This window comes from Thamnophis elegans, chromosome 5 (assembly GCF_009769535.1).
Source record: "Thamnophis elegans isolate rThaEle1 chromosome 5, rThaEle1.pri, whole genome shotgun sequence".
Classification (NCBI taxonomy): Eukaryota; Metazoa; Chordata; class Lepidosauria; order Squamata; family Colubridae; genus Thamnophis; species Thamnophis elegans.
Genome location: NC_045545.1, coordinates 50,236,261 through 50,262,816, shown reverse-complemented (window position 1 = coordinate 50,262,816; position 26,556 = coordinate 50,236,261). Strand labels below are relative to the sequence as shown.

Below are 26,556 nucleotides of genomic sequence, written 5' to 3'. Positions count from 1 at the left end.
TTAGATTTAAATGTATAAGCTATTTGGATGTGTGTAGGTATGTGTGAAAGTTTTTCAGATACATGTAATATCCATGCTTAACATCAAGACCTGGGGCCAAATGGCATCAGAAGAAGGATTAGGAAGCATAGGTCCACTCTATATGCTGAAAAGATCAAACTTCATAGCATAGCTCTATAACTTCCTCATACTTGCCATCATATGTGACATAAGGAATTTGGAAGCCTCTGGCGCTGTTAGCTTCACTGGTTTTAAAATTAATCCATAATTTTCGGGACCTTGCAGTAAATGCTATAGGCCTCTCATAAGTCTGGCATGTCTCATAGGTTGTGATGGAGGATGGAGACGCTGTAAAAGAAAGCAGATCATGCTCATACATTGTTTAGAATCACACAGCTCTTACACCATCAAGCATTAAAACATCTTCAGGGATAAAGGAAGATATGTAAGTAATGAAAGGCTTTTCTTCCTTTTGCTAAAGATCCTTTGAGAGATTAAAGGGAGGATATGTTTGAATTCCAGTTGGTTTTTTTTAAAGGAAACGTATTTTAACAAAGTTGTATGATCTTTAGTATAAATTTTTAAAGGGCCATTTAGATCTAAAATAAGGGCAGACTCATTCACCTGAGGACATTTTGGGGAATTTAATACCACAAAAATTTAAATGTGGGTATGTATATTTTTAGAACAACAGCAAACTACCCTTCATGCAAACACAATATGGTATAGTTGCTTTATCCTTCCCATTTTAACAGATTGTCTGGAGGAAAAAAATGACAGAAGGAAGGAGACAAGAAGATTACAAATCAAAGTTCATGTGTCAATTCCCTATACAATTTTGTGAATAAGGGACAAATACTACACAATAAATTTCTTGTCTGAAAACTTCTGAACTTGGAGCACTTAGAGACTCCCACAATAATCCTCTTGAAGGATGCAGGCTTTCTGAATAATAATGGCAATTAGTAAATCTTCTTATACCCATGGATTGCTCTGAAATATGTTTTTTTAATGTCAATATATTCCCAGTTTAACTATATAAGTTGTATTATATATTATAAGTATTCCAATCCAGAAAAAAAAATCAGATCCTGATTATCAGTATCTGGAAGGCTCTCTTCTCTGTAAGGCATCAGTTTCAATGTAGAAACTAAAGATCCAAACACTAAATTCTTTATGACATGCTAGAAGAATCAGCTATTAGTTTGCTCATTATTTCCTCTCCAGTGAAGACGAAGGAAGGTGGTACTACATCTACAGCTACAATATGGATCTGCTGAAAGCTGATCCTGTAAAGCTATCTTCTGTATGGTCCCAATGAGGCATTGGGTTACCTACAGTTTTTCCGCATCACCAGGACATCCCCACATTCATCCTCAGATGGCAGGAAGATTTCAGGCACCACAATCAAAATCTTGCGCTTTGGAGGTGGGTTGATGTTCCAAGTGCATTCCACATTTGCAGGATAGTTTCCAGGATAATTAGGGGACTCAATATAGCCAGTGAACTCGCCCAGTTCCCCACCACATTGACGGTCTGCAAGAAAACAAATAAAAAAATACTGGGATATCAGCTTAGGAAATGGCGGTCAAAGGAGATTGCAGCACTGCCTTGTGAGTGTAATATAATGTGTGTGTGTGTGTATGTGTGTGTTGTGTAACATACACAAAAATAGAAAGTTGGGAAAACAGATAATTTCAGATAGTCTATACCTATACAAATTAACTCTTATTTTGTTCTTCCAAACTCTACACAACTCTTACAAGACAAAGCATACTTTTGCATTGTGATACAGAAGTGGAGCCATCAAAGTCTGTCGTAGTATTCCCAGGGCATGCAATACAATAGTTTTGACGGAAGTCTGGCTGATAGGTGCCTATTACACAACGAATGCAGCGATGGACACTGGTGTTGTAATAATGGCCTGGAGAGCATTGAACTGAAAATTAAACAAAAAATTTAAAAACCAGTTTAAATATAATAGAAAAAACATTAATTGGATAAGTATATTTTTACACTTTCAACAGTATATATAATACAGTAACAGAATGCCTTCTCATTCTCTCACTTTCTTCATTCTATAGTACTATATTAGTCTATAAAAACACAGGGTTGTATGTGGAGTCCCTTACTCTATACTCTTTATTTGCATGACTGCATTCCCACTCATGCTACTAATACTACTACTAAATTTGCAGATGATACAACAGTGTTGGGAGTCATCTCCGGGGTGGATGAGTCTGCCTATCGAGATGAGCTGGACTAGTTGCTTTTGTGGTGTGGAGACAATAACTTGGTCCTTAACACCAATAAGACCAGATAGCTTATAGTGGACTATAGAAGGAATAGATCAGACATCCAGCCCATCAATGGAGATCGAGTGGAGCAAGTAGTCACTTTTAAATTTCTTTGTGCTATCATAAAAGAGGACCTGACCTGGGGCACTCACATTGCAGCACTGGTCAAAAGGGCCCAGCAAAGATTATACTACCTGAGACTTCTCAGGAAACAACAACTGAATGAAAAACTGCTGGTGACCTTCTACCGCTGCACCAAGTTGTTTTAACTTACTGCACCTGTGTATGGTTTGCCAATTGCACAGTGGCAGATAGGACAGCACTCCAAAGGGCTAACATCATTGCCCAGATAATCATTGGTTGCCCTCTCCCCTCTTTGAAAGAGCTTTATAGCTCCCTCTGCCTTAAGACAGTTCAAAACATTCTTAAAGATCCATCTCATCCTGGGCACCCTTTTTTTAAACTATTACAATCTGGCAGATGGTACAGGGTAATAAAAACAGGGACAAATAGGCTGAAAAACAGCTTCTATCCCAAGGCAGTTACTATGTTGAACTGTATAGTGCAATATTAATGCAATATTGGTTTTTCAGTTCAATTTTATAGAATGTGAAGGATGTGTTTTGTGTTTTATTTTTATAATTATAATGTATACTGAAGATGGCATTTAATTTTGTTGTACAAGGTGCAATGACAATAAAGTAAAGTAAACATATCAAACCAAAAGGACTCTGCGAAGCATACAACACCATACCAAAGAAAAATAAAATAAAAACATAATAATGAACGACTATTTCAAATTTAGTACAGAAAAGTAAAATACCCCTGTAAATAGATATTCACAACCAGTCAGCTGATATAAAATATTTAACTTTTTTGAGGAATTACAGAAAGATGGAGATGGCATGGGGGATAGGAGATATCCACAATGTGACAGCTTCTATAGAAAAAGCATCTCATTTTTCCCACATATCTTAGAACGGGGGTCCCCTTCTCAGTAGCAGCTCCGACCCTTTGGAACGACCTCCCCATGGAGATTCGCACCGTCACCACCGTCCAGACCTTCCGCACAGCCCTTAGGATCTGGCTATCCCGTCAGGCCTGGGGATAAGATTCTAATTCGCCCAACCCGAATGTTGAATGAAAGTTGTGTTTTATTGTTTTATTTTTATTTATGCACTGTCTTGTGTTTTTGTTTTGCACCCCCCTTCCCATGTATTGTAAGCCGCCCTGAGTCCCCTCAGGGAAAAGGGCGGCCTATAAATCATAAATAAAAAAAATCCTAAAAAAAATCCCAACCCCCAGTTCAAAGCATGTCAGCAATAGGTCCACGCAAACAAGTAAAGCTCCATCCGCGTGACGCAGGCAGCACATGAAACCACACTCCTTCCGGTCCGTGGAAAAACCTCTCTCCATTGAACTAGTCCCTGGTGCCCAAAAGCTTGGGGGATGCTGCCTTAGAAAGAAGAGGACTTTTCAATAGTCTTTCTGTCAAAGATGGGACCGAACAGGCATTGTCCAATATATGTCAGTGTTACTCCACCAAGGTTTTTAAGTAAGAACCACCACTCTAAATTAAGCCAAGAAACCTACTAGCAACCAATGCAGTAAATACATTTTATACTAGCTTTTTCTATCAGATCTTCTACAAAAGCAGCTCTATGTAAAGTGCATTGCATTAGTCCAGGGCCTTCTGCTCCAGATAGGAGTATAATTGGAACCCCATGGTCCTCCTACCTACTACTACCACCTGTTATTTGGGCAGGATTCAAAATTCCAAAATGACCAAGGGGAACACAACCTTGTCTAGAATAACTATTGGGTTTAATTGTCAGAAGTGTATTGATCACTAGCAACTCCATATTGATAAGATTTAATTTGACTTGTTTTGCTCCACCAGATCCCCACAACTTCCAACACCAGTTTAAGGCTTTCATGCCATCATTGGCTCACCTCAGAATCACAGTGTGTAATTTAATGTCATCAGCCTACCATAATAGCTTCTTTGAAAAAGGGTCCACAACCACCTACTTCAAAGCAGGACTAAACACCTCCTCCCTTGAGAAGCATTGAAAACCACATGTAACCAGTGACTCATGTGCCATCTAGCCACCTGAAAATGCCAGGAGGGGCATTGATTCCCCATGCACAAACGTGTAGAGATCTAAGGAGATGATCTTGGAGGAGGAATCCAGAAGCAATACTAAGTGAAAAAAAATACATTAAACTAAAGCTGTCACAGGCATACCTTTAGTATCGCAATCCTGGAAGGAAAAAGCTCCATCATGCTTGGTGGTCAGCCCTCCACCACAATGGAAACATAATGCTCGGCCAGCTTCGGGCTGATAGGTGCCACGCACACACAACTGGCAGGGTTTAAAGCCATTTACAGAGTACTGTCCAGGAGGGCATTGACCTGTGAGCATTTAGTAGAAAAAGACATGAATTGCACTAAATGAAGTACATTCTCTCCACATATTGCTTGTAATGTGATGAATCAGTTGCATGCAAGAGCCATTATAATATATGAAACCATACACAGGGGAGCCATCCAGCACCCAATAAATTACCTACAGCAATTCTATGCTTCAGCGCTGGATCAAGATAATGGCAGTGTAAGGAGACAAGCCATTATCAGAGCTTTTTATCCAAATCCTGGCTGTGATTTGGACAAAACAGTTATTAAGCTGATAGTTATTTGGCAACTTCACAAGCGTTTGTTGACTGCTTTGTTGTCAATGCATTCATTATTTGAAAAGAATGATGAGAAAGATGCTCTGACTCTTGCAACACATCTTGCCTCCCTGTTATTTTTCTAGGGGCATCTAGTGGCAACAATTATTTTTCTGTCCATTTTCAGAGAATCAGGACACCCTGTGGAAAAGTATGAACAACTATAGACTTTTATAAATTAAGTGTTTCATACTATCAACTCCAAGGCAAAACACTTTGCTGAAGACAAAGCGAAATATATGATTTAACTGTTATCTTTGAGAATGCCCTTCTGCTGAGGAGGAGACCCTGAGATATTGTGCAAGCTTGCAACACCAATAGTGCTGAGTAATTGCAAAAGCTGTTATTCTAAGCTTTTGGGACACATTTCTTAAACAGCATTAAGATTTAAGGTTTTTTATTAGCGTGGAAGGCATTCTTACAATACTGTTTCTAAGCATCTTTATTATTATTGATATTATTAGCGTATGCCGGTGCTACATTAGCCAGGAGACCACAATGCTATTGCAGAGAAGTAGTTTGGTTGCCAATTTATCACCTCTATCGCAGGACATATTTGTGCACTTCCCCAGGTGTGCCACAGGAGGGCAAGTTGGCTTCACACCAGAAAGAAAGAGGAGTGGCTCTTCCTGCAGCAGCGTCTTTGGCTCCTCCCCCCCCCCGAAGTCACCTTGTAAAAGGGTGCTGCAACTAGGAAGGTTCAGAACTGGCAGAAATCTGACTACCTGTACAGAGCTCTAGCTTGTCTCCCCACTGAAGTGGTACCTATTTATCTACTTGCACAGAACATGCTTTAGAACTGTTAGGTGGACAAAAACTGAGGCAAGTGGGAGGAGCATACCCTGCCACACAGTGCTAGAACTTGAACTGCTGGAGCAGAGACCATCTCCAGCATCATTAGACCATTGACCTACCGCACCTCTTTGGATTGTGGTAATGCCACTAACAACTCTTCTTTGTGGAACTTGTGTTATACAAATTCTCCCATGTATTAGGATCTTGAACGTCAGTTCTAATCTTGGGGTCTACCGCAGCTCATGTCTGTACCTGCGCAAGTGCTTATATTTGTTGCTCCAACAGGCCCATAAGCATCACTCCCAGGGCAAAGGTCACAGGAGAGCTGGCCTTCTTTCTCCTGAAAGGTCCCTGGAGGGCAAAGGACACACTGCTCCATCTGGCCATGGTAGTATGTTCCTGGCAGGCAGCTAACTAAGAGAGAGGCAAATGTACTAGTGACATAGGTAAAAAGACAATATTCAAGTTAACACTTATCTGTTTTGAAGGGAAGGCACCTTATCCTCCCCAGTGCCTAGTGCACCATGATAATGCTTAAGCTTTTAAAAGAATCAGCATAAGAACTCTAGCTCTCCTTTAGAAGAACAAGCAGTTGCCATAGATGTTAAAAGTTTGGAAAAAAGGATATTTAAGCAGCAGTAGCACTAAAGGCTTGTAGTTAATTTGCAAGTGGCTCTTCAATTATTTCCTTCCTCACTCCCCACTGCCTTAGGTGTTTTCTTTTTTCTTTTTCCCTTACCACACTTGGATCCCAGCCTCTGTTGTCCTGGCCCACAACTCTCCTGCCTCTCAGGAGACAGGCTCAGCTTCCGGGCCACCTCATATTCCATTCCTGAAACACGAATGAGGAATCGCTCCTGGTTTATGGATTTCTTCAAGGCTTTGATAGCTAACTTCAGCTTTTTCTCAATCTTCTGCCGGACACAGTTCAGATTGCAGCTAGCTAAAGATAAATGAAGATTAAATCATCTTTTAGTAGTAGAATGAGTCATGTTGAAGATAATTTTGTATTCTTTCCTCATATCAGTTCATTCAATAACAATCTCATGGCATGGAAAGAGTGACAGCAAAGCAATAGGGCAAATTTTGCATTCAACTGCAATAGTACTTAGTACAAGTACTTAGTACTTTATACCCCTCTCTAAGTGGTTTACAAAGTCAGCACATTGCCCCCAACAATCTGGGTGCTCATTTTACTGACCTCTGAAGGATGGAAAGCTGAGTCAACCTTAAACTGGTAAGAAGTAAACTACTGGCATTCAGCACATTTAGCCTGCAATACTGCATTTTAACCACTGCACCACCGTGGCTCAGTGGTGTTTGCTATTGATTTCAAACAGCAAACAGCAATCCAACAACATTCAGAAGATATTGAGGTTCTGTCTTTCAATCTAGCAGTTTGAACTGAACAGTGGAAGCAATTTACTAGTCTTTTTCTATATCTATATCCGGTTATGCTCACTGGATGTCTCATAGTGGTTGTGGCTGGGCTGTCTGACGCTCAGAACCCATTCAAAATAATCACTGTGGGGTTTGCCATTTTGTCACACTGTTTTTTGTGTTTTAAAAGTTAGAAGAACATTTAAAGCTCATAAAATCTCGCAAATCAAGAACATGCACAACAGTGTTGTAAATTTATTTCATTTAAAATTAAGAACTTCTGCAGTTATTGAACAGTGTATAAATTATTTTGAAAGTCTGTAAAAATTTTTTTACAATAGTTTATAAAGCTATGCATTCTTTTAACATTTAACTATTAGCAGTATTTTTAGCAGTGTTTCTCAATCTTGGCAGCTTGAAGATTCAAGGGCTTCTGGGAGTTAAAGGTGCTAAGGTTGAGAAACGCTGAACAATAGTTATCAAAGGCTTTCTAGATTGCATTGGAAAGTTGTAATCAAATGGATAGGCATTACCATATCTGGTGACAGTGTTCATTTAATTACTTTAATATTTTTTTTAAATGTTACAAAAATTATACAATAAACTGTGATTGTTAATTCTAATGGTTGTATTTTTTTTCTTCAATTTGGCTTACAATGGCTAAATAATTTGAAGTAATTTTACAGTTTAGTATACAAAAACAATGGAAAATTTAAAAAAATATTTTTTCTTAGACCAATAGATTTTTAGATGTAAATAACATTGACTGGAAAATGAATACAGTAATACACCAATGCAGAGAGTATGAGGAATAAACAGGGTGAATTAGAAATTCAAGTAAAAGAGTGCAGATATGATATTGTTGCCATTACAGAAACTTGGTGGGATGAAACTGACATACAGCTAGAAGGATTTAAATTATTTAAAAGAAATAGACTAAATAAAAGAGGAGGTGGAGTTGCACTATATATAAGAAATAATTACCTCTCTACAGAAATAAAGCACAACAATGATGAGAACTATCTTGAATGCATTTGGGTCAATACTAAAGGTTTGGGGGGGGATGACATTGCCATAGGTCTATATGACAGGCCACCGAACCAAGCAGAGGAAGTAGATGAACTTTTTGCTAGTCAGCTAACTAAGGTATGTAGGAAGCACACCACAATAGTAGTGGGGGATTTTAACTACCCTGACATCAACTGGGAAACAAACTCTGCACCAAGTGGAAGATCCAACAGGTTCCAACAAACCTAGCAGACAACTTTGTTTCCCAAAAAGTAGAGAAGGAAACAAGGGGATCAGCCATATTGGACTTAATTTTCACTAACAGAGAGGAAATCATAGAAGGTATTGAAGCCACAGGAATCCTGGGGGCAAGTGACCATGCAATGTTGGAATTCAACATTATGCAAACACAAGTAGTAGAACAAAGTGAAACTAGAGTCTTGGACTTTAAGAGAGTTAATTTCAATAAACTTAGAGAGAGCTTGGGAAAAATTCCATGGATGAGAATCCTCAAGGAGAAAACAACTCAAGAAGCTTGGGAAATTTTGAAAAATGAGATTATAAAAGCCCAGTCTAGCACAATACCAATGAAGAAGAAAAATAACAGCTCCCAAAAGAAACCAGCATGGCTGCATAAAGAACTCTCTGACAAACTGAAAGACAAAAAAGATAAGTATAAAAAGTGGAAAGGGGGGGACATAACTAAGGCAGAATATCAGCAAATAGCCCGAGCATGTAAAGATGAAGTGAGGAAAGCTAAGGCTCACAATGAAGAAAGGCTTGCCACAAAAGTAAAAATAACCAAAAAAAAGCTTCTTCCAACATGTTAAAAACAAGAAAAGGTTTAAGGAAACAATTGGTCCATTGCTGGAAGAAAGTGGCAAGAAGGTGACAAGCAACAGGGAGAAAGCAGAACTATTTAATTCATGTTTTGCATCTGTCTTTACACAAAGGGATAAAACAGTCCAACCTTTCAAAAACAGCACCACAAAAATCAGATTAGGAACACAAGTTGAAATAGGGAAGAAAATGGTAAGTGAGCACCTGTCTACCCTAGACAAGTTCAAATCACCAGGACGGATTACACGGAACTGGCAGATGAGATCTCAGAACCACTGAACTATATGTTTTAGAGATCCTGGAGTACCGGGGAACTACCAGAGACTGGAAAAGAGCTGATGTGATTCCCATCTTCAAAAAAGGGAAGAAAACAGATCCAGGAAACTACAGACCTATCAGCCTGACCTCAATACCAGGAAAGATTCTGGAAAAGATAATCAAGCAGCCAATTAGCGAACACCTAGAGGCAAACAAAGTAATAGCCAAAAGCTAATATGGGTTTGTCAAAAACAGATCATGCCAGATTAATCTTATTGCATTCTTTGATAATGTGACAAAATTAGTGGACCAGAGGAATGCCGTCGATATAGTTTACTTGGACTTCAGTAAGGCATTTGATAAGTTAGACCATAACCTAGTACTAGATAAAGTAGAGGAATGTGGGTTAGACAGCATCACCACTAGATGGATTCGTAAACTGGCTGACCAACCGCACTCAACGTGTAGTCCTCAATGGAACTGCATCTTCATGGAGGGAAGTATGTAGGGGAGTACCCCAAGGCTCTCTTTTGGGCCCAGTACTCTTCAACATCTTCATCAATGATTTGGATGAGGGAATAAATGGGGAACTCATCAAATTTGCAGATGACACCAAGCTGGCAGGAATAGCCAACCCTCCAGAAGATAGGCTAAAGATACAGAAGGATCTTGACAAACTTGAATATTGGGCATTATCTAATAAAATTAAATTCAATAGTGAAAAGAATAAGGTTCTACATTTAGGCAAGAAAAACGAAATGCACAGGTACAGTATAGATGGTACCTTGCTCAATAGTAGTAACTGTGAGAAGAATCTTGGAGTCCTAGTGGACAATCATTTAAATATGAGCCAGCAGTGTGCAGCAGTTGCCAAAAAAGCCAACAAAGTTTAGGCTACATAAACAGAGGGATAGAATCAAGATCACGTGAAGTGTTAATACCACTTTATAATGCTTTGGTAAGGCCATACTTGGAATACTACATTCAGTTTTGGTCACCACAATGTAGAAAAGATGTGGAGACTCTAGAAAGAGTGCAGAGAAGAGCAACAAAGATGATTAGGGGACTAGAGACTAAAACATATGAAGAACGGTTGCAAACTAGACTAAACTATGTCTAGTTTAATGAAAAGAAAGACTAGGGGAGAGATGATAGCAGTGTTCCAATATCTCAGGGGTTGCCACAAAGAAGAGGGAGTCAAACTATTCTCCAAAGCACCTGAGGGCAGAACAAGAAGCAATGGGTGGAAATTAATCCAGGAGAGAAGCAACTTAGAACTGAGGAGAGATTTCCTGACAATTAGAACAATTAATCAGTGGAACAGCTTGCTTCTAGAAGTTGTGAATGCCCCAACACTGGAAGTCTTTAAGAAGATGTTGGATAGCCATTTATCTGAAACAGTATAGGGTTTCCTGCCTAGGCAGGGGGTTGGACTAGAAGACCTCCAAGGTTCCTTCCAACTCTGCTATTGTATTATTATTATACAATTGTATCACAGCGGCCAGTTGTTTCACCGGATTTGGCATTGGTTACTAGTCAGGTCCCACCCAGGGGCCTGGGACGTCGTAACGTATTTTCGTAATATGCGTGCAGGTCCAAGCAGTGCGGCTTTTTGCATTTGACTGATGGTGATTTTGTCAATTTTTAACTGTTTTAAATGTAATTCCAGTGCTTTTGGAATAGCACCCAGTATTCCAATTACCACTGGAATTACCACTGCTGGTTTGTGCCATAATCATTGAATTTCGATTTTTAAGTCAACCATGAAGTTGTCAACCATTCATCAATTTGACCATTTTGTGAAATTTCATTCAGTTGCCTGGCCAATATTGCATGTAAACTGGTCAGATATTTGAGCCAGAAACCATGTAATTGGTCATTTCTAGGTGATATCCAATTCTTTACTTATTTTACTCAATTTTTGACCATCTCAGTTGTTATTTCTAATACTTGTTTGTTGCCAATGCTTTTCTCAAAGTCATGTATCCACTTTGCTTCCTTATTGTAGTCCTTTGCATTTTCCCACAATTCTTCCCAGAATTCAACTGTGGCCTATTTTTCTGGTTTTTCACTTTTGGTGTCACCATTCACATTAAGACTTTGATAAAAATGCCGTTGGTCTGATCTAAATAGCTGATTTTGTTTGTATTGGATGATTTGTGCCTCATATCTTTCAATTTTTCTAGCTGTTGCTGTTATCTGCTGTTTTACAATCTCTACAGCTTCACTGATGTTTCTTGTATCCAATCTATATCTTCTGATTAGCTGATCTATGATTTTGCTTTTTTTAAGCCGTTGCTCATGCACGTTCTTTAAGTTGCTAGCATCTGCCCTTAATTTTTTGACTTTTTGTTCTAATCAGACTTTCCACTTTGGCTTTGATGCTTTTTCCATTGTGGGACTAGGTACTTTGATTTTAATGCCTAGTTCATTAGTGACTATTACAGCTGCACTGTGCATTAACTGATTTGTTTTCAGGATGGATCCCGATTCAGTTGTTGAAAGCACTGCATTAACCATTTTCATGATAGGGGCCAAAATTTTCTTAGGCACAGTTTTTAATGATGGTAAACGTTGCCTTTCCTCATTAGATAGAAAATGCTCCATGATCTTGTCATTCAATTCTTTTTGTTTTTGAGTTATTATTATTATCGCAACAACAGAATTGTATCACAGCGGCCAGTTGTTTCACCGGATTTGGCATTGATTACTAGTCGGGCCCCACCCAGGGGCCTAGGACGTCGTAACATATTTTCGTAATATGCGTGCAGATCCAAGCAGTGCGGCTTTTTGCATTTGACTGATGGTGATTTTGTCAATTTTTAACTGTTTTAAATATAATTCCAGTGCTTTTGGAATAGCACACAGTGTGCCAATTACCACTGGAATTACCACTGCTGGCTTGTGCCATAGTCGTTGAATTTCGATTTTTAAGTCCTGGTATTTTGCAATTATTATTATTATTATTATTATTATTATTATTATATTGGTTGTTGCTTTTGTATATTGCTTAGCTTTGCCTTGACTGAAGCAGTTTAGACACACAGATCTATTTTCCATGTTCTTTTATCAATACGGTTAGTGATAGTGAATGCAAATAATTTTAGGTTTGCTAAGAAAGTTTTCCTCTTTAAAAATGAACTAATATTAATAATAAGATTGATTGTTGGTCATGAAATGCCACTCATGACAAGAGTTATAGTCTATGCTGAATTGGGATAAGATTCCTGCTTCTGATCTGTCCCTGTTCACAACAAATCCCTACCGTAAAAAAAAAAAAAAAAGGAAAATAGTGATAAAAGCACCTCCATCTCTAGAGATGCACTACTATTGGATGATGATGCCAAGTGAATTTTCAACTCCTCCTCCCCATTTCCCAGCCTTATCTGTCACTTACTCTACCTGTGATCTCTTCAGGTTTGATTTCAGCTTCAAACTCCAGGGTAATGCGAGTCACCTCTTTGTTGGGAGAGTTGCGAGCCCGACGTCCTTTGCCTTTCTTTGATGAATCACACTTCAGGTTCACGAAAGACACTTGGCAATCTGAGCATGGGGCTGACCCACCTAGTAGAATCAATGTCAGTATTCTTTAAGGAACATATAATATTTTCACAACCTTCACAAGCATATTCTTCTATAAACCCTAAGCAAAATGTCTCTTCCTTTCCCTGATGAAAGGACTAAACAGATGTAGGAAGGCAGTTAATGGACCCCAGGGCTATAGTGAACATCTCTCAGTATATGTCTGTGGTGAAGAAAACCTTCAACAACCTCCTGCTTAAATTATGCATTTGGAACTATTTTCAACAAGACCCCATGCAAGAGAAATCTGGATTTCGCAAGCTTCAATCTCACTCTCATTCTCCCTTCACTTGTAAATTAGTGATTTATGTAGTTAATTATAACACAGTAAGCATAGTCTCTTGGTCATAAAGCCCATGATGGAACAATGTTTTACAAGACTCTAGTCTAGTCAGAAATGCATATTGCTTTGTCAGAATTCAAAGAATGTTGTCTTAGTTAGAAATAAGTAGAGTACTGTTATTTTTTAAACCAATCGCTTCTTTTTGCTCCTCTCACAAGTGGAAACGAATACGAGATATCCAATTCTAACAAATTAAAGTATAGAATAAACCACAAATGGAAGACCTCAGTTTAGACATTATAATAAATAGATAATAAATAAATTGCAAATGCTCTTTCTATAGTTTATTTGCTTACAGAGGTTGGAAGGTCCATGGAGCACTATGCTTTCCTCATAATTTTGGTTTAGGGAGCAAAGGAAACATTGTGTAGTGTAGTCACTGAAAAACTGGTTCTTGGTTCCACAAAACTTAAGATTGTAAATAATTCCAATTGAAGATTATTCCAAGACATACAGAGGAGTACCTCACCTAGTCCTCCATTCCTGCCAGTATCATCCTGCTTGCCTTTCATGTGTGGATGGAGATAGCATTTGGCATCTTTAATTTTAAAAGAAGCCTTTTGTTTGATTGGAGCAGCAACAGCCTCTAAAAGAAAAGGCAGATGCTAAGTTTGGTGAGTCAAATGTATTAGAGAGGAGCTCTCAGAGCTCAAGACTCCAAGCTTACCAATGCAGGGATGGCTACCATTACTGGATCTTGGTTGAGGTACCTGTTGCAGAATTGGGGTCCCACAGCTCACAGTGTAGCTATTGTCAGATTCTGCAAAGAAAAAGACTTTAGAGGTGTGGAGGTCTAGGATCAGATACTTGTAACACTTGTTTTATGGCTCTAAACTTGCAAGTTCAGCCCAGCCTAACTCAAACCTGATGTTTTGAAATATCATCCCAAGCCTGACCTTGCCCATTGATGATTGTAGTCCAATTTGGCTCAATTTGACTCATAACTATATTATTTTCATTATTAAACAAGGCTCCAAAGAGACTGGTGTAATAAGAATACATAAAAGAAAGTGCAGCTTGTGGCAGAATGGGGTTCAACCTGAACAGGGCTTATAGCCTTAGGACCCAAGGGTATTTATGAGTCAGATCACAATGCTTGCCAAGGACAAGGATGGATCTGTGCTAAATATACAGAAAGCAATTTTTATGCTTTTCTGCACAGCTCTTAACAAAGTTTTAGGGCCTGCACTGTCAGTTAATACTTTCAGGATGAAAATAGTGATAGGGCAATGAAAATATTCCTGGGTTTTCTTTGGGAAACGGACTGAATTGAGATAGACATGTATGATCTTCTATTATCCAGGGCATAGAAAATTGGCAGTCAACTCATCCTAAGTGTCAGGTGAATACTGTATAAGCCCAGCAGTGCTGGGCACACTGTGGGAAACTGAAAGTGGTGGACATCTCCCAGTCTCAGCCATTTCCATTGCCAATGACAGCAATGAATCATGTTGCCATTTTATATTTTGGCAACAGTTGAAGGATGACAAATATGGACACTGGCACTACCTATACATTACATTCAATACTAACACAATAAGACCAACTTCTTGTCCCTGCTATAAACCAAACATCAATTGAAAACCTCAAAAAACTATTGCAAAAACTATTAAGCCCTGAGATTACAAAACTAAGGTATGGAACAAGCTGTTCCAACTGCAATAAAAAAATTGAAAACAACGAAGACATGAGTGTAGTGTATGTGCATAAATGATTAAATAAAAGGTAGTACATGTATGACACAGGTGTCCTAATTGTACAAAATAGTGCTCTAAAAACATCTTGCACCAAAGCTATCCCATGACAGTGTTTTGTGTGTGTGTGTGTGTGTGTGTGTGTGTGAGAGAGAGAGAGAGAGAGAGAGAGAATCTGAGTACTTACCTGGCAGAAAGCGGGCCTTGGAGGCACAGGTGAGGGAGCAGCTTTCCTTCTTGCCATTCTTGTTGCAGGTAAGTATGGCTCGTGGAGATACTGTGCCAGCCAAACAAATCTCCAGCTCTGAAGAACAAGCATCAATTGATAGCACTATGCAGATGAGAGTTCAATTCACAGAGGAGCAGCCAGAGTCTGCCACTGGGATGGCTACAGTGCAGAGCCACACCTGAATCTCCAGCAGAAACAAATAAGCATCAGTGCACTATTGCTATCTCCACTTGCCTCTGCCATGGGTTATGGCAACAAGTCATGTTCATGTTGAGCTCTGGCTCATTCAGCTCATGGCTGATGTAGTAACTTCTAGAAGAATGCATTGCAGGCCCTGAACCACAAATTGTAGAAACTTTAGAAATTTAGAATTTCCCAACACAAAAGTGGTTGCATATTTTTATTTTTCATTTAAATTGTTGTTGCAATAGGCTTTGAAAAAGAAAAAGACTGAAAATGTCCAATCCATTAAAAAAATAAATAGGACTTTTGAGCAAACAAAAATTTCTGATGGGTAGTATCTAAATTGACAAATAAATAAGCTATTTTACTGGTATCAATCTGAAACTGCTGTATAGAATATCCATTCCATTATTGATAATCTTTAAGCTTTAGATATTCAAATCTGAGACCAATGCCATGCATTACATATCTTTTGTGCTTTCAAGTGTTAAATACTTTAAAGATGCTAAACAGCAATGGATAAGGTGTTCAGAGATCACCGATGTTTAGAACTATTTCCACAAGGGTAATTTTCACTCCAGTTAAAAACCTATCCTGTTGAAAAGAATTTTCCCGCTAGAGGGCAGTATGATTTCAAGCCATTTCTATATAGTACTCACCTATGCAATCTTTTTTATTCCAATGAAGTCTGCAACCTGCTGGGCAGGTACATTCGTAGCTACCTGGGGTATTTACACATCCAAACTTGCAACCTCCTTGATTGACACTACATTCATCAACATCTGTAGGAAGACCAAGAAGCATGATTAGTAAACTATTTGAAATCCACAAAACAAATTTTCTGATTGGAATAATCATTATGACTCCTAGGTCTAATCCAGGAACTATAACTGACGCTAGTAAATGGAACAAAGAGAATTATTGAGATTAAGAGAAAGAAAAAATGGGGTGAAACAATACCAACTACAAGAAGGAAACTATATGTTGTTGCTTCCATCTGTCATTCAGAAGAGATCTGGCTGCTTACTTAATTGATTACACCTATTGGATCATTAGTGTTCAAGAGACTTTATAAAAGCAGTAAGCAAAATAATCCTAATCCAAGATACCCACAAGACTGATAAGGAATTGGACACAGAGGACAGGAAGCTAACAAGAGGAATGGAGTTATGAGTTTTGCTACCACAAATTGTTATAAGAAAGTAAGATAAGGAAGTAAGGAAGTAAGATAATCCTTTGGATATCTGCCATAGTATGTGGTTCTGATGTATTTACAAGCATGCTACAGTGATCTATATAGTTATAGGGATTTAGTATACTGTATAGTTGTTGCATTCAGTGCTGATCAGGGGACATTTGGCCCTGTACCAAACACATGAATGTATTGTACAACACTTCCTCTGCCTTCCTAAGGGGTTATACATGTTTGTATACTGTGTTTATATGCACAGTTTTTCCCTTTCCATGACCTCCAGAATTCTAGCAACAGTCATGCCCAATGCATCTGGAGGACATTAGGTTAGAGAAAGCTAATGGACAGATTATGTTTAGCATTGTCCATATTTCCATGGTTCTCTTTCTTCATTATTCTCCTTCCCCATGAAACCTGAAAGTGAAAACACGATATTATAATTATAATAATAAAAATGCTTCTCCCTTCTTTTTAGCCTTTAAAAGACTAAATAATCAATATAGACTGAAAATCATCCTTCATCTTAATCACAAAATTACTCTGAAGGCTACATGATATGGAGCAATTAGGATTGCCTTGAAGCATCTTGAGATCATTTCAAGAACCTATCATTCAACACCATCCACAGTAGTCTTTTGGGCAAGTAATAGGAATCTTTATGTCCCTCTCATCTCCCAAACATATGCTTGGATTAAATGGAATGAAAGCAGTTTTAAATTGGTCCCATTGCTCTAAAACATGATGTATGTCTTCATCCTAATATTACTTAATCCTTTCTTTTTGCCTTGCAACACAAAACCACAGGATTAAACTGGAAGAGGAACATTTTTAAAGCATGTTTTAATTCAGTAGGCCAAACTAGAGCTTTGTTAAAAAAAAAACCTTGTTCAGTGTTTATTGCCTTTAGTTCATATAAAAGTAAATAGAAGAAAGCCGATGAAAGAAAAGAATATCTTCATCTAGACTACTCTTCCCAACTGTAAGACCCTCAGAAACACTGGACAACATATCTTGTCATGAAAATATCAGAATGTAATATTTTCATTACTCTCTGGAAAAAAACACTGTGTGGGGGGGGGGGGTAATACCCCTCTGAGGGGATATTCTGTTAGGATACAGCCTGTTGTGCCTTAAAATGACTTCTACCGTACAGCATAGTGGAGTTGCCATGGTAACAGCTTCACAGTACTCCACAAGGGGGTTCCCTTGGTAAGAGGGAAAATCCAACATTAGAAATTACATTTGGTCTGGACATTTTCCCCCTATAAATAAATGCCCGTGCAACGCCGGTTTTTATAGTTTTCTATAAAATCCTCCTGTCTCAAGCAAACTATATCATATATTCCCTTTACTTTACTTTTTATATTTACTTTTCTATACCACAATTACTGGTTCAGAAGTCCTATCTTTTGTTAGCATTTTAGCACCCTAAACCTGAAGGAGAGACAAGCATATTTTGATGGAAATTCAGGGTTCTTTTGACAAGTTTTGAGAAGTATCAACTAACTGACAACCAAAACATATTCCTATTAATCAATGTAGTGGTTAGCATTTTAAAAATGTAGACCTCAGCCTGGGCAACATTAAGATATTTCAACCACATCTTGGTTGAGGAATTATGGGAGCTGAAGACCACACATCTTAAAGTTGTCAAGGTTCAAAAACCATATTGTAGATAATCGCTTTGACCTGTGCCATCCTTGGTTTTGCCAAGAAAAAGAATTAGCAACCAGTGATGAGTTAGCCACTTTAAATGTCACTCCTGAGATCAAATGTAATGAAGAACAGAGAAGAACAGAGAAAATAGAATGGCATGAGATCTGAAGTTCAAAAAAACAGCTGCAACTGCCAGCCTGCCAATGCTATCCTTTTTTCAACATTCCTGCTACTTTACGGCACCTAATTTCACAACCATGGAAATCAGTGCTAAAGGTCTGACATGGAAAAATACACATAAACACAATGACAGCAGAAAAAAGAAAAAACCCATAAAGGACCACTTTGTTCTGAAAGCTTCACATACAAGTATTTCAGTTTTCCTTCCAAGCTTTGCCAAAGTGTATTCCCACACAACGTGGCACATTCAGGTCACGGCTTTGCTCCCAGCTCTTTGGAATAGGCTAAATGCTGACTCATATGTCTTTGTCAAGCCATTTTTCAGTTTGGCTCCATCCCTTCTTGCTCTTTTATGTAACTTGCTTCTGTTACTCCAAGTGAGTCCTAAATTCAGAATATCATCTTCTCGTTGCTAATTAGTAAAGAGGCTATTTCATATTTTACAAGCTTGCTGAAGGTTGTGAAGATTTAATAGCTACTAGCTAGACCCTACCAATATTCTGTAATATTTGGGCTTAATATCTGGCTTAGCAATATGCATGTAGCAATATGCAGCCAGTTATGGTTTACACTATATAAATAAATCATATTTCCACAAAATTTCAGCTACAGGAAAAATAGCCAATAATTTCTAAATGCTTTCTTCTGAATTTAGAATCAGAGAGAAAAGTTTTAGCGAGAGTAGTAGAAAACAATCTTCCATTAACAACAGGAAAGGGGAAACATGTTTTTTTTAAAAATGCCTTGTTAGAAGCCAAAATTATTTAGTTTAGTCTACTACTATAATCTAGAAAAGTCTTGATAAACTCTGAAGTAAGATACACTTTTTATTAACTTGCAGATCTATAGTTACTGTATCTGATGCTAATTAATTCATTTTTGAACTTTCAGCACTGCCAATTTAGTTGCTAGAAAGAGGGAGGCACATCCACCTAGTCAGTACCCATTGATAATAATTTCATCATCCTTAATTTGCCTAATTTATTTGAAATTATTTAAAACTATCTAAGCCGATGACGAAGTCAATAATGCCTTCCCTTCCAGACTTACCCTTATCATTTCAGCTCCCCCCCAATTCTGCAAATATCTGATAAAGAATAAATTATATAAATGAGAATGGGCATGGCAAAATGAATAGGATTACATGTTATTGAGTTATATACTTTATTTTGATAAGATCTAAGCATGTGTCTCAAGGAAAAGTGGAACAGTTGGCATGTTCTGTGATGCCATGAATTTTATATAGATTTATACAATAGATGAATTATCACCCTTTCAGTAATTTTTCTAAAACAAATTCCTTCTCACCTTTTTTACCCATTATTTGCAGATTGGAGGCCTACTTTGAATTAAATGTAGATTTTCCCCCCCTATCAGTACACTGATTGTGGCAAGGGATAAAAAGGGGAGCCTAACAAAACTTGATTCCACCTTTTTCTCCAGCTGTTGTATATAATCTCTTACTGACTTTATGTTTTATTATGTATGTATTATTGTCTGAATAGTTCAGATCTTGTAGACTATTTTATGATCTTTGGCTGTAGTAAGGAATTCATTCATCATGTCAGTAGATAATTTATTCTGGCAACTAAATAGCAGGCATTAATCATGGTTTAGTTGTCCTGACTTCTCAGCAGCTTTCAGGCTATTGATCACAGTGTTTTGAGATGTTTAATCAGTAAAGGAGTTGACTAAATGCTCCCAAAAATTGTGCTATGCACTGTTGTTTGGTTTCTGGAAAGATGACTTATGGCATACTTTGAGATTCTATTTGTCCCCTGTATTTTCTATGTTTTACATGAAGTTGTTGAGAAAACTCTAGGTCAAAAAGAGTTTCTTTGCTCTGTCTTTCTCTTTATCTTATACCAAGAAGTTTGTTGAAGTCCTGAATCATTGAACATAGAATATGGAATATTACTCCATATGCATAGTAAATGCCTCAACTGAACACATAGTCTCAGCCTAATTTCTTGAAGTCTTCTCAATACCTGATCAACCACTCTCTCCAACACAATTTGCGTAATTGTTACTAAATCTGTTATTGAAATTTTATAATCTATTATCCAATTTTCTATTCTGGCTAATAGCAAAGTATTCTTATGATAATATGGTGCTCCAAATATATTGTGCATAATCACGTTCCAGGTCTACCAAAACCAAATAAACTGGACTAATATTTTGGGGGATGTCAGAGGTATTAGGCTCCACCTAAAAGAAGAAAGAAGGTGTTACTCATTGGGAGAGGCAGCAGGATGAAGATTCACAAAAGAGGTACCAAAAAAGTGACTGCAATAATGTTCCATGAATCGCCATCTATCACACTGATACCTCCACAGTGGGTGAGTCCATACAGCATGTAGCCTTTGTGACACAGGCACTGGAAACTCCCGGGTGTATTTACACAGATGTGGTCACAGGTTCTATCAAAGGAGCATTCATCAATATCTGGGAACAGGAAAACAGAACATAAGCTTCATTGAACAAATGAGAGCCAGTTTGATCTAGTTTATTAAGACACCAGGCTAAAAACAAAGAGATTGTGAATTCTAGTTCCACTTTAGGCATGAAAGCTGCCTGGGTTATTTTGGGCCAGTCGCTCTCTTTCAGCCCAACTCAATTCACAAGGTTGTTGTGAGGAAAATAGGAGGAAGGAGTGCTAGGTACTTGTTCATCATCTTGAATTATATATATAAAATGAAGGTGGGCTAAAATGAATGAATAATAAACAAATAAATATGCATGTAGTAAGCCTAGAGAATGGGATTATTTTGCCTTTTTACTAACCAGAAAATGTGAAACTACCAAATTGCCGAGGATTAGGAGAAATGTCATTCTACTAGCAATTAACTCTTTACTTTGGTAGCATGACTTTTCCTTGACCCCTCTCAGCCCAAAAATAAGGGTACAAATTGTTCCAAAATCGGCCTTCCCAAGATCCATTTTCACTGGCAGTGGGTTGCAGGAGGCCACGGCAGTCGAAAACAGAGCTCAGGAGCCCATTTTTGCTGGCAAGAGCATGGGCCAGTCCTTCGTTGTTTACAAGGCAGCGCCGGGGGCCAGATCTGGCCTTTGGGGTAGGCCAGATCTAACTACCCCAAAGGCCAGATCTGGCCCTTGGGCCTTAAATTTGACACTCCTGATGTAGAGTAACTAAAGTATTCTTCATGCCAAGTGTAAGTGGCTTTTCATGTGATAGATGACAATGGACAGGGATAGAATTTCTACTGAGGGAACCATCTTCATGGCTTTTAGAATGTTGCATTTGAAAGCTTTCTGGAAAGCAGTGCAAGATGGACTTATTCATGATGAAAGTGCATTGTGGAGGCAGCAATATAGGGGCAGCACTATTTGCTGCTGGCACTGGGGCAGAAAGGGATCAAGGCCCAACAGCTATATGGATGTGGCCTGAGAAGAAAAAGTAATAAGGTCAAATCTCTCAATGTCTTAAAGACAGAGGATGAGGGTGATTGTTATTAGTATTAAGGGGGAAACATTAAGAAGGTCTTTATATTTCAACCAGAAAACAAGAAGCATTAGACAAAGGAATGAAAAAGATGCTTATGTTGAAATAAACAGACAATTTTCTCAATGGGGGGACATGGAAGCCTTGTGAGACTATACTAGGATCTGTGTTTTTTATTTATCAATGATCTTGACTTAAGAATATACAATAAACTTCTAAACTTCCAATATTTAGGATGGTAAAAAAGTGGCTATGAAGGGTTCTCAAGGATAATTGTATGAATAGATGAATAATCATTCCAGAATGATGTATGCTGAGGAAAAATCCTAATTTTATATATGCACGGATAAAGTCTGTGCTATCTGTTAACTAACCTGGAAAAAGTCTTGGGGTTAGAGTGAGTAATGGCAATACTGACTCAGTGTTTGTGTCAACTGTGAAAAAGACAAATTCCATGGGACATTCATTAAAAATGAGAATGAAAACAAAACTGCCAACATTGTTAACCATTAGTCAACCAAAAGGACCAGGAGGGTCAAATATTTTCCCTATGAGAAAAGGCAAACATATTTAAGATTCTTTTAGACTGGAAAAATAATGATTGAAAAGGACATGATCAAGATCCATAAAATTATATATGGCATGGATAAGATGGATAGCATTTTCAAAATACTGGCTTCAGGGGTCACCCAATGAAGCCAATTAGAAGTAAATTCAGAACAGACTTAAATGAGCACTTTTTTACACAAAACATAATTTCCCTATGAAATTAGGAAATTCACTATTGTGGATGGTTTTAAAATGAGAATGGATAAATATTTGTACAAGGACATTATCATAACAAGTCTATAAAGATTCAATGATACATCCAGGTTGAGAGCACTCTATCACGAAATAATAAATTGTAATGAAACAACAGCAAAAAATCTCCCGCTTGTGAACATGCTAAAGGAATCAGGTTTGCTATTGTAAGAAACAAAATACTGAACTAAGATGAGCATTGATCTGATCCAATAGGGCCAATCTAATATTCCTACATTGCTATTATATAAAATAGCAAATAGCAAAGTCAAAGTTATGAAACATTGAAGTTCGAGCCACATAGATTTAATTTCTTATGCTGACTATCAAAAAAGAATTAAATTGACAGTGCTTTGCGTGTGACTAAGCTCTATCTCCATATTTAAATAACTGCTTCATTATTATTTCCAGCAAGATATGAGAAGACTTTACCTTGGCACGTCCTTTCATTGATAAGCAATTTGTAACCCTTTTTACAACTGCATTCAAAACTCCCCACTGTGTTCCTGCAGATGTGGTCACAGCCACCATTGTTTAATCTACATTCATCTATATCTGTAATAAGGAGGCAAAAAACACAGCAAAACATGCTTAGATACAAAAGAAGGTGACAATTGAATGAATGCCATATAGTCATCAAATGAGGATTCAACAGAAGAGGAACAGGTCAAATGCCTTGATTTCTCAGTTCAGATTCCATTTAGATGGTACTTTGGATGTGTATTCATACAGATAGCTCTTGACCATAATTGGGTTCAAAATTTCTATTGTTAAGTGATGCGGTCATAAAGCATGATGTCATGTAACTGCATCACTTAATGCCAGCAATCCTAGGACTCCTTGCTGCTGTCATTAACCAAGAATAACAAGTTGTTATTTAAGTATTCACCCTGATCCAAGTCATTCCCAGGCTTGGTGCCTCCCAGTTCCAAACCCTGGAAAGGTAGGGCACTGTGTCCTTTTCAAGTTCACTCACCCATCTAGCTCCTTCCACAACTCTGGCCTTTTGGCAACCCTCTACCTTGCCTTGAGGGGCAGCAAGCAGTCTTCATGGCTCAGGAGCTGACTGACATGCTGCCGCTTAAGAGTTTCTAAGTGTGCTCCATTCTGGGCCTACAAAAAGCCTGAGTCTCCCTGAAGCTCAAAATCGCAATCCCAACCTGGCCCAACAGTGTAGAGCAAAAGGGTTTCTTGGTACACCAGGGCTCTGGGGTTGCAAGAAATCCCTGAGGTGCAGTGTAGCACATCACAAAGCACAGCCCTGGTCTGGCCCAGCAGAATGGTGTGAAACTGAAGCCACCCCAGCCCAGTTCCAGGCAAAGTCACCTTTGTCCTTCTGCACTCCAATCCCTGCCACCATCTGCATGCCCAAGATGTCTGGTACTCTATGCTCTGAGATCCCTGCTGCCTTGTGCTCCCTGCCCCATCTCCACTACCCCAGCTGACCTTCACCTTCCTCTTGTCCCCACTGCTGATGAGGCACGCACCCTTTATGAGGCACTTGCTCACCACATAAGCCTATCTCCCCCAGGTCTCATGAGGAAACTGCCACCAGTAACTTGAGGGGGGGGGGAAATAACCTCATGTGGCCAGCAGCTGCTTTGCGAAGAGGCAGGCTACGCATGCTTGGCCAGGAGCAGGAACAAGAAGGTGGCAAATGTCAGCTAGGGTAGCAGGGATCGTGAACACAGGGGCCAAATAATATAGATGGGGAGAGTTGAAGCATTCCCATGGTTGTAAATGAGGGAAGGCTGCCAAGTGGGTGAATTTTGATCACATGACCGCAGGGGTGCAGCAACAGCTGTAACTTTGGGCATCAATGATAAATCCCTTATTTTAGTATCACCATAATTCTGAACACTTGCTGAATGAACAGTTGTAAATTGAAGTCTATCTATATAATTCCTTGTGCTGCAGGGTACTTACAGATTAGATGCTTGTTACCCAATCATCCTAAACTGCTTGGAATTTTATGGTAGTTCAAATAAAGATATGAACTTGATTTCATTAACTTCCAAACCAAGTTAAACTGACCTGGGCAGATTCTTTTAATATAGATTAAATCCAAAATGCAGGTTTTCTGAAACTGCTTCAGTGTTTGGGGGATTTCTAAGAATACTAGCCAGTTGCATTTAGGAAGAATTCATAATTTTGTTCTACACGAGGAAATGCAGAGGAGAAAGTGAGGAGGCTGTAATATAGGAGTGCGATGATCTTGGAATTGGAAGGACCCAGGTTCAAAACTCTCTGAACTATTGAAACTCCCTGAGTGACTCTCATTCTATCTCAACCCAACATATTTCATAAAGTTAATGTTGGGGGAAAAGCTTTAATCATAATAAAATGTAAATATATAGGTTTGTAGACTATACAAATGTGACTACACAGAATTATTTATTGCAATATTCATCACATTTTTCTTACACAAAGCTCATTTATAACAGTTAAGTGAACATAGGATCACAAAAATATTAATGAAACAATATACCTTTTAAAATTTAAAATAATTTAAAGCAGAAGCAACATAAGGAATCACCGGTTTTAAAAGCCAGAAAAAGCTTGATTTCAGTTTTCAAAAGCAATTGAAAGTATCTAAATAGGCTGTGATAATTTACAAAGGAAGAATTTACAGACAATTACACCCCTCATTTATTGTCATCTACATCGTTTTCAGATATATAACACAAGACAGCACTGAAGACACAAAGAATCTCTCCAAAAATTAATTTCAAATAAGAGCCAAATGATTATATTCTAAATTTAGCTGTAATTTTTAGAATTGTTTTGCCAAAAAAGGTAGAAAGAACATATTATCTGCCTTGCTTAATTCCCTAAACTCTTATAAAGTGTCTACTATCTATAAAGAAATATTTTTACTTGTAGCACTTGCCAGAAAATTTACTGCTAGGAAATGGTTTGTTAAAAGCTGATGAATCCCAGAAAACAAGCTCAGACAGACGTCATCGAAAATTGCTGCCTTGTCTTGCCCCCAATCCAACCAACTTCAGCAAGCACGATGAATTGTCAATGCTGTTATTGTTATTATCATTGAAATGTATTAGCAATAAAATAGCTCTGAACAGTAATAAAGTCTCAGTCTCAGAGAATACAGCTCTGGGGCATTGTGTTTTCCTGCAGTTCCAGCATCTTAGAGTTAATGAGCTCTGAAAAGTAATAATGAAGCAAATGGGATCTGGAATCAGTAAGCTGGTTAGACAGCTTTCAGCAGGGGGCTGTTTTTTAACTAAGGTCACATTCCCTGGAACTGCCAGAGACAGAACACAGACTCCATCCATTTATGAAGTCTCACTTATTTCTCAGCAATTTTTTCCAGGTTGTTCTTTAAAAACAATAGCAATAGCACTTAGACTTATATACCACTCCAGATGTTTTACAGCACTCTCTGAGCAGTTTATAATGTTGCTCCCAACAACCCGTAGCCTCATGTTACTGACCTTGGGAGGATGGAAAGGCTGAATCAACCTTGAGCCGGTTAGGATCGAACCCTTGACTGTGGGCAGAGTTGGCCTGTAATACTGCATTCTAACCACTGTACCACCACGGCTCTTACAAACCTCAGTTTCTTCTCAATGCAAAATTAATACCAGTTGAAGGACACAGGTGTATCCTTTTCTCTGCATCAGATCCATTTACTAGATAAAGACTTTGGTTGCATCTTACCTTTGCAAGTTTTTCTATCAGGCTGAAGCATGAATCCCATGGGGCAGCTGCAGTGTACGCCTGTGGCTGCATCATGGCATTTGCTATCACAGCCTCCATTGTTAACAGCACAGGTCTCTGAAAGAAGATCAAAAGCCAATTAGAATTATTTTAAAAGCATACACACATGTAAAAAATAACAGCTCCCAAAAGAAACCAGCATGGCTGCATAAAGAACTCTTTGACAAATTGAAAGACAAAA

At 38.3% G+C, this 26,556-nt stretch overlaps 1 protein-coding gene across 1 annotated transcript in view; it reads right to left on the bottom strand.

Moving 5' to 3' along the window:
* Positions 1-26,556, bottom strand: part of SCUBE3 (signal peptide, CUB domain and EGF like domain containing 3) — a 120,519-nt gene that overhangs the window by 2,896 nt on the left and 91,067 nt on the right. The window contains exons 8-21 of the mRNA XM_032218999.1: positions 26,316-26,432; positions 23,067-23,189; positions 20,699-20,815; positions 16,002-16,124; positions 15,118-15,234; positions 13,904-13,996; positions 13,706-13,822; positions 12,714-12,875; positions 6,565-6,768; positions 6,078-6,239; positions 4,546-4,713; positions 1,778-1,939; positions 1,339-1,536; positions 196-348 (exon numbers count right to left, since the gene is read on the bottom strand). Of these exons, the coding sequence (XP_032074890.1) occupies positions 196-348; positions 1,339-1,536; positions 1,778-1,939; positions 4,546-4,713; positions 6,078-6,239; positions 6,565-6,768; positions 12,714-12,875; positions 13,706-13,822; positions 13,904-13,996; positions 15,118-15,234; positions 16,002-16,124; positions 20,699-20,815; positions 23,067-23,189; positions 26,316-26,432 (2,016 nt within the window). The remainder of the gene's footprint in view (positions 1-195; positions 349-1,338; positions 1,537-1,777; positions 1,940-4,545; positions 4,714-6,077; positions 6,240-6,564; positions 6,769-12,713; positions 12,876-13,705; positions 13,823-13,903; positions 13,997-15,117; positions 15,235-16,001; positions 16,125-20,698; positions 20,816-23,066; positions 23,190-26,315; positions 26,433-26,556) is intronic.